This window comes from Sinocyclocheilus rhinocerous, unplaced genomic scaffold (genome assembly GCF_001515625.1).
Source record: "Sinocyclocheilus rhinocerous isolate Xijiao unplaced genomic scaffold, SAMN03320098_v1.1 scaffold9, whole genome shotgun sequence".
Taxonomy (NCBI): domain Eukaryota; kingdom Metazoa; phylum Chordata; class Actinopteri; order Cypriniformes; family Cyprinidae; genus Sinocyclocheilus; species Sinocyclocheilus rhinocerous.
The window spans coordinates 92,965-102,302 of NW_015666550.1; the positions used below are offsets into that span (position 1 = coordinate 92,965).

At 36.4% G+C, this 9,338-nt stretch overlaps 1 protein-coding gene across 1 annotated transcript in view; it reads right to left on the reverse strand.

Annotated features, from left to right (window-relative positions):
• Nucleotides 1-9,338, reverse strand: part of LOC107732694 (Kv channel-interacting protein 4-like) — a 47,882-nt gene that overhangs the window by 10,174 nt on the left and 28,370 nt on the right. The window contains exon 2 of the mRNA XM_016544106.1: nt 7,367-7,491. Coding sequence (XP_016399592.1) covers nt 7,367-7,491 — 125 coding nt within the window. The remainder of the gene's footprint in view (nt 1-7,366; nt 7,492-9,338) is intronic.

Here is a 9,338-nt window from a genome sequence, read left to right on the forward strand (position 1 = left end):
CCAATACATTACAACAACAGCGATGAAAAAAAAAAACGTGGACTCTTGATCAATGCGACTGCCATATGCTGGATTTTATAGAATATGAGCATTTATTCCGTCATCACCTGGGTGTTGATAGCGCGCGCGCACAGGTGCGACCTGAACAGCACACGTTGATATCTGTGTTTAAGCTAAACTCATTTAAGCTTTGCCAGTTTAAACATTTAAGAGCCAGAGGACGCGAGCTCGCACGCACAGTGAGAAGATTTATGGTGTGCTCATCCGAAGCGCGCAAACCCTAGATAGATTATTCTTATTTTCTTTATTTTTATTTGACAAATTAGTATTTGCCTAAACATAGCACATACCGAACCGTGCCGAAACCGTGACTCTAAAACCGCGATACAAACCGAACCATGAGCAAGTTGAACCGTTCCACCCCTAGTCAGAGCCACATTGAAAATCTGTAAAATGACTTGAAGACTGCAGTCCACAAACGCTCACCATCAAATTGAACTGAACTTGAGTAAATTCTACATAAATATATAAAATCTATCTATATTAGACTATATTGTTTTCTGAAGCCATATGGTAACTTTATGTGAAGAAAAGACTGCAACTTCAGTCATTATTCACTGATGATCTACATCTTAACCAAACTTTGTTCAAACTTGCCTTGTCACATCAACGTGTCACATCACATCAGTGATGCCAATGTTCACACCATTTTCAAACGTGAATTTCCATGACTTTTCCAGTCATTTGTGATGACTTAATGGGGATTTTAAAACACATTCGAACTCATGAAGAACTTTTCATGGAATTTTGTTTTAAATAGTTTAGAGCTGTGCATGACTACACTCTAAAAAATGCTGGGTTAAATACAACCCAGTGCTGGGTAAAATAGGGACGAACCCAGCAATTGGGTTGTTTTGACCCAGCAGTTGGGTTACTACCCAGAAGGTTGGGTTAAACATTTAACCCAACCGCTGGGTCAAAACAACCCAATTGCTGGGTTTGTCCCTATTTTACCCAGCACTGGGTTGTATTTAACCCAGCATTTTTTAGAGTGTAGAAATGCATTTTCACTATGAACATTTCCATGTCTCTTCTAAGATGTTTTTAATTTCCCCGTCTTTTTCGGGCTGGAATGTCACAGTTTGAAAATGGCCTGATATTTCCAGGTTTTTCATGACTGCGGAAATAATAAAAGACTAATCTAAACTAATCCTTTAAGAACTTTTTGGAAAACACATTGAATGTTTGGACCTGATGTAATGAAGAGTCCGTCTGAAGGGCAAAATAATTGACTTTTATAAAGTGGGCACATGTACCAGTACATGGCAAAACTCTGAGCAATAAAATGACAATCAAATAATCAGAAACCAGCCTCGGGCATTCAGAGCCAGATATGAAACAGCATTACAGTATTCCCATTGCTGTGTACTGAGCAACTAGAGGAGGAGGACTGGAGGACTGAGAGGTGTGCAGATTTTGATACAAGCACAGCACAGGAGGGATTTGCTCTTAGATCATGCTTTTACATTCTTCAATAAAAGACACTGTACAACTGTCTGTTACACTCTCAGAAAACAGTTTGAATCGGCCTGGTTAAAAGGATTCAGTCACGCTTAAATGGATGTACTATACAGAAACAGGGCATACTGTATGTCTTCAATATACAGTACTGTATATGACGCCTTTGTGAAAGCTTGACCTTGTGACGAACTTCCACTGTGCCTTTGTGCATTTCATTAGAGTACAGTGATGGAGCCAACATGATCTGTGCTGAGCAATCTTAAAATAACCCAGTAAGTGTTTAGGACCTGCAAAAATCTGAATTGATCAGGTTTTCTGGAACAAATCCCATTTCACTAAGATGTATAACTCAGTTGATGCCTCTTAACACATTCAGTTCATCCTCATCTTCCCATTTACATTTAGAACATAAACAGGCTCTAGGGACTAAACTTCATCTTCCTGTTTTTAAAATGTCTAAAGAAATGGACTGAATCGCAGTACAATGCAATCACACAATGCTAAATTCTTTCTAAAAGACAAGATAAATACCATTTTACCATCAAAAGTACATCTTAAAACTTTATAATGATAATTTAACAGCTTAGTTATCTTAGCATCAATGCCTGATATGTAAAACCATTTAATTTAATTTAATTTAATTTACAATTGAATGTAACAGCCAATGATCACCATAAATTTCCTGCATTTTCTTGTATAGAAAAGAGCAGAATTAACATTTTGATATCTCCTTTTGTGTTCCTCTGGAAAACATGAGGGTGAGTAGATATTGACATAAATTTCCATTTAAAGGTTTAAGATCTGCTGAAAGAATAGTTCACCAAAAAAAAAAAAAAGAAGAGGCTGAAAAATTTCTTATCTTCAGGCCATCCAAGATCTGTTTATTTCTTTATCTGAATATATTTGGAGAAATCTTGCATTGCTTCACTTGCTCACCAATGGATCCTCTGCAGTGAATGGGTGCCGTCAGAATGAGAGTCCAAACAGCTGATAAAAACATCACAATAATCCACAAGTAATCCACACCACTCCCCATCCAAGATCTGTTTATTTCTTGATCTGAATATATTTGGAGAAATCTTGCATTGCTTCACTTGCTCACCAATGGATCCTCTGCAGTGAATGGGTGCCGTCAGAATGAGAGTCCAAACAGCTGATAAAAACATCACAATAATCCACAAGTAATCCACACCACTCCAGTCCATCAGTTAACATCTTGTGAAGTGAAAATCTGTGTGCTTATAAGAAACAAATCCATCATTAAGACATTTCTATCTTCAAACTGTCGCTTTAGACCAAAATACGAGTCCTCTATCCATAATACTGCTTTCTCCAGTGAAAAAGTTGTCTTTTCAGGAGATAAATATGCACAGATCAAGCACCGTTTACAAGCAAAAACAGGCCAAATCAGTTCTCAGTGGATTTTGATGTGAGAGGACAACAGGGAATTGGTTTTGGAGGAAGTGTTATTATGGATCATGGACTCATATTTTGTCCAGAAGTGATGGTTTAAAGTGAAAAACATCTTAATGATGTATTTGTTTCTTACAAACACACAACTTTTGACATCACAAGATGTTAACTGATGGACTGGAGTGGTGTGGATTACTTGTGATGTTTTTATCAGCTGTTTGGACTCTCATTCTGACAGCACCCATTCACTGCAGAGGATTGCTGAGCAAGTGATGTAATGCTAAATTTCCAATCAAGAAACAAACTCATCTACATCTTGGATGGCTTGATGGTGATTAAATTTTCAGCAAATTTTAATTTTTGGGTGAACTATTCTTTTAAGATAACATTTCCAAAGACTCACTGTATATTGCCATAATATGCACGTTTAAACTGCGATTCACCAACTGTTCCACATCCAGAATTTTTTTTATAAATAACAACAAAACCAGTCTGAAATGTGTCCTCTGCACCACCAATTACCTTGGGCTCTGGTACATGAAAGAAGACCTACAGTAAGTTGTTTGGTCTAATCCAGCACTTCACATCTTTGACATAAAAAGGCTGTATCTGAGAAAGTTCTGTGGTGCTACAGTGAGCTCTGGCTAATTAAAAGGGATAGTTTTGTGTAGCTGTCATCCACTGTTTCTTGTGCAGGCAGCGTGAGAGAGACCCCGTGTAATTACCTTTTAAGAGACACACCGCTCTCATCAGAACCCTTACCAAAAAGCTGCATACTTCAAGTTGATTTTATTAAGTATACTTAAGTAAAGTTCAAGTATATATTTAAGTATACTTTATGTAGTAAGTATACAAATATCAGTGTACTAGTTCAATACTCCTTGGGACTAAATTGGCCCACTTTCTAGTATATAAAAGTATACTTTTAAATATACTTTAAGTATAACAGTAGTAAACGTTGAGTACACAACTAGTTTACATCAAAATGTTTAGTTTGTACTGCAACTATACTAAAAGTGAACTTATAGGTATACTGATAGTTTACTAATTAAATACCTGTAGTACACTTTGAAGTATAGTCTCAGTAAACTACTAGTTTAGTAGTTTTATACGGCAAGTAATTTTAAGTATATTTCTGAGAAGCACATAAAAAGTAGACTAAAAGTATACTTTCCTATTTTTTAGTTTAAAAGAAGTATTCTAATAGCACACTTGAATAAACTTCTTTTTCGTAAGGGAAACCATCACTGCCAAAGTCTTCTCAACATTATCAAAAACTCCGGGAGCAATGCAGGGTTCATTAAAGGGGTCATATGATGCGATTTCAAGTTTTCCTTTCTCTTTGGAGTGTTACAAGCTGATTGTGCATAGATAAGATCCCTGAAGTTGCAAAGACTAAAGTCTCAAAACCAGAGATATTCTTTATCAAAGTTAAGACTCTGCCACGCCCCCCTAAAACGGCTCATTCTAACACGCCCCCACATATCTACCCCACTATGTGGAAATATTTGCATAATCCCGCCGCAAATGTGCACGCAAAGAAAGAAGGCATGGTGTCAGTAACCGCAGTTAGTGTTGAAGCAGCCATGTCAGGGAGACGCTGTGTGTTTCAGTGCAAAAGCAAAAGCACTTTATTTTGCCTTCCAGAAGTAGATGCATTTAGGAATCTTTTTGAAAGCTGAAGCTGGCGATTATGGTAAGGGGCGTTACATTTCCGACAGGTGCTTGTGGTGTTCGGCCAATCACAATGCACTGGTTCAGCTGGCCAATCAGAGCAGACTGCACTTGTCTGAAGGAGGGACTTTGTAGAAAACGAAGCGTTTGAGAGAGGCGGGGCATAGAGGACCTACAATAATGTACAGTATTTGAAAAATAATGTGTTTTTTGAACATTAAAGCATGTCAACATATTCTGTTACACCAAATACACAAAATAATGATCTTTAAAAAAGCATCATATGACCCCTTTAACACCGTTAAGATACACAGACTGTAATTAAAATATTTTTTTCAGCTTGCTGAAGCATGCTCATTCACTGACAGCACACTGAGGATCAGGGACAGAATATCTGGCATATTTTGGTTTCAGTTTACCAATAATTCATGGGAGTCATAGGATAATACAACCGAAATAACACAAATGAAAAAGTCTGAATGAAGCCGAAGCTATTCTGAAATACTCTGATAGTAGCAGATTCAGCTCGTTTTTCTTTTTCAGCTAATTTGCAGATAATCAAGTTTAATTTAGGTCCTCATCATTTGTAAAGTGTAATTAACCTAGTAAGAAGAAAAATATGACCACCATCTCTCATAAAATGAAATCTCCTCGTCTGTAAAATCCACTACGAACAGATTATTTTGCATGACTTTCACTGATCTACAAGGTCGAATTCTCCCAAACATCTTCAAACCTCTCTCAGCCGTATTTGGTTTTGGATTGCTGAATCATTTTTATTTATTTATTTGTAATTTTTTGAGGCAGCAGTTCTGATGCCCTTGATGTGATAACAAAATAAAAAGTACAATTTAAAAACTGATTTGAAAAAATGCTGGTAAACAAACAACTGATGGTAGCTATTGACTTTCATAGCATTTTTCCATATAATGGAAATCAATGGCTACCGTCACCCATTTTTGGGTGAACTATCCCTTTAAATTAGTTTAATCTGGGGTTTAGATTTTTTTATGTTTTTGAAAGAAGTCTCTTATGCTTATCAAAGCTGCATTTAATTGATCAAAAATACAGTAAAAACAATAATATTGTAAAATGTTACTACAATTTAAAACAACAATTTTTTTATTTTAATATTTTAAAATGTAATTTATTGCTGTGATCAAAGCTGAATTTTCAGCATCATTTCTCCAGTCTTCAGTGTCACATGATCCTTCAGAAATCATTCAAATATGCTGATTTGCTGCTCAAGAAACAATTCTTATTATCAATGTTGAAAACAGCTGTGCTGCTTAATATTTTTGTGAAAACCGTGATACATTTTTCAGGATTCTTTGATGAATATAAAGTTCCAAAGAACAGCATTTATTTCAACTAGAAATCTTTTGTGACATTATGAATGTCTTTACTTTCACTTTTGATCAATTTAATGCATCCTTGTTGAATAAAAATATAAATTTCTTCTAAAGAAAAAAATTGAATCAAAGTTTATGAATGCATGATTACTTCCTCAGTGTTTTAGAATTTTTTTTTTTTTTACATAATTAGCAAAGATACATAGATCTAGAATTTATAAATACAAACAAAAGCGATGCTGAGAACTAAGGAGGAATAAAAGCAGCACTGTCTGTCTGTTTATTTCCAATAAATAAATGAACAAACACAAGCAATATGGACCCTTTTCTCTCTGACAAACACTGGCGTCCTTTGAAATACAGAAAAAGATGTTAATGGATGAAGAGAAAACCCTTTCTAATGGCAGTTATAACAGTTCAAAGACTACATGGACTCAATTGGAAATTATTTATCACTTTGTAAGTTTTTCTGCTGTAATCAGGATAATAGCAAAACCAGTGTGGGCCAACAAAGCAAAATGAGAATAAGCTGTAGTGAGCCAGGCCTGTCCCACATGACACACTTGATGAGGTGTTGCACACCTGCAATAGCTGTTGCATGTGCAAGTATGTGAAATTCACAAGACCGTAGGGTGGCCAGTTCAATATTTGAGGTTCCAGAAGAAAGCTCACGTGCCCTCGATGTGCTTTTTTTGCTCAGCCCTACAACTACATCATCAAAGTGTGCAGTCAGAGGAGGAACGTGAGGGCTTAGGGCAGCATTTGGGACAGCACCCTTGACAATGATTTACTAATTAAATCTCTTTTGAAGGATTTTAGAACTTGATAGTTAAAAATCCAAGAAAAAGAAGCAAAAGCAGTGGAAATGGCAGGTGATAATAAATGTGAAATAATAAAAAATGAAAACAGTAGTTTAACATTTACAGTATCTGGGACACCTCATGAGAAAATGAATAAGACAGTATTGAGGGTGCTAGAAAACCTCAGTGCAGTCATCACCTGCCAGCGGTGTGTGTGTGTGTGTTTGTGTGTGGTCTGAAGGAAGTATTACAGTCTTCTGATATCTCCTCTTGAGAGTCTGATAATAAAGGACCATTGTGCCACTCTCACGCTTGTCACCTGACAATTTGGGTCGAGTTAATTCGGTGTTGTCTCATTACATTGTGCACCAGAGGTGAGAAAGGACATTTATGCCTGAGGGACACTCTAGAGACCTTTGCTGACCTGATTATTGTAGCAAGCGTGATAGTTTTTCTGCAAAGTTTGGCATGTTCCACATCAAACCAACATTCAAAAGGAATAATAAAAAATAAAAAAATCAATAACCTTATTCTAAATGCAATCGAATTTGAAATGAAAGGAAAAAAAATCAAACTCTGTTTTTGAAGTCAAAAGCATTAACTCACATTCTTAAAGCCCCGATAGAGGATTTGAAGCTCTTTGCGTGAGAAACGCGTTTGAGCCTCCAGCTGCTCCAAAGCTTCTGGTCGATGTCGCACAGCAGACAGCTCCAGCTCATCCTCGACACTATCTGTAGAGAAACACAGAACTTCAGGCTTACGATCCATCTCTTCAAACTCAGATTAACAGTGTTCATCTAAAATTCTATTTTTGATAAGTAGTGGACCAAATAATGACAAAACATATAAAAACATTGAGGACTTTGTATTCCACAGGGAATATTAGATATACAACATTTAATGAGATCTAATATATAAATATATTTTTCATCAAAAACACAATTTTGTGTTACATCACAGTTACATCAACACGCCACTAGATGGCCACACGTGACTTTATGAGCGAGTCACTGAATCATTTACTTCAACCAATTTGTTCAAAAGCACTGATTCATTCAGGAGAAAAAACAAGTGAATAGGCTTGCTTTAGATGCATCGGCGGTACGCCGACCGATCGGTCTATGACATCAAAGTACCGCAAGAGCAATTAAAAAAAATAAAGAGTCGTCTGCTGTCCAATCGCTCTCATGGTGCTTTGATGTCATACTCCAATCGGTCTGCACAGCGCCGATGCACTTCGAACAAGACTACTGTCATTGAGTAGGTCATTCACTCAACACATTTGTTCAAAAACACTGATTCATTCATTAAGTGATTGGCTGCATCTGAAATTGCATACATTTCCAAATCATCTCCCATGGCCCCATGGCCTCATACTTTGAAATCTCAGCAGAAGTCACCCAGGCACTTTTTGCCTACTGTTCTATCAATACTGTAAATTCAGACATACTGCTCTTTTCACATACTGTTTTTGCCTACTAAATAGCAGGGAAGTATGCATATTCAGATGCAGCCACTGTTTTTATAAATGAGTCACTGAATTATTCACTCAAACATTTTTTTTTTTAAAACCACTGATTCATTCATGAACAAAACAAGTGAACGTCTGTATGAGTGAGTCACTGAATCATTCACTCAACTGGTTTGGTCAAAAACGCTGATTCATTCATTAACAAAACAGCGAATCCCTACATCCCAGTGTTCATGCCATCCATCCTAGATAGTATGTGAGATCAGAATAAGTGTGTGCCAAAGCATAGTATGTTGAAAAGCGTATGCCAAAAGTCCCCGGATTGTCTACTATTTCAGGTAGATTTTTGAAGTGTGGATCTGTGCTCACTCTATGAGTCATTGAATCATTCAGTCAACCGATTTGGTCAAAAACACTGATTCATTCGTAATAAAAACAAGCGAATGTCTGTATGAGTGAGTCACTGAATTATTCACTCAACTGATTTGGTCAAAAACACTGATTCATGAATTAATAAAACAAGTGAATTAGGGCTGTGCAATATATCGAACTTATCGAAATATCGCAAATGTACATATCGCAATATGCATATCGCTACGGCTTGCAATATTTGGGGCCATGAACAAAAGACAAAGAGAAAATCACTCACTGCTCTTACCTAAATAACTTTTGTAGCTTAAGTAAGAATCAGTGCATATTGAATTCATAGAGTAAATGTTAAATGTTAAAATTACATTTTTATGTAATGCTAGAGTAAAACACTACCGTTCACGTTCAGAAGTTGTTGTAGGAGTGCTTTCTTCTCACAAAACGTGAAACATGTATGCTAGTTATATTAGAATCAGAATTAGCTTTATTCACCACTTAAGTGTGCGCAAACACAAGGAATTTGTTGTGGTTTTACAGGAGCTCTTGATACATACATATATACAAATAACCATATATATATGGCACAAGATAGTTATAGAAGTTCACAGAACTGACTCAGCAACAGCATGTGTCATCTGAGCATGTGGCATTTAAGCATTATCGTATCGCATATAGTATATCGCATTATTTAATGAGTTATCGCATATTGCATTTTTCTTCAATATCGCACAGCCCTAC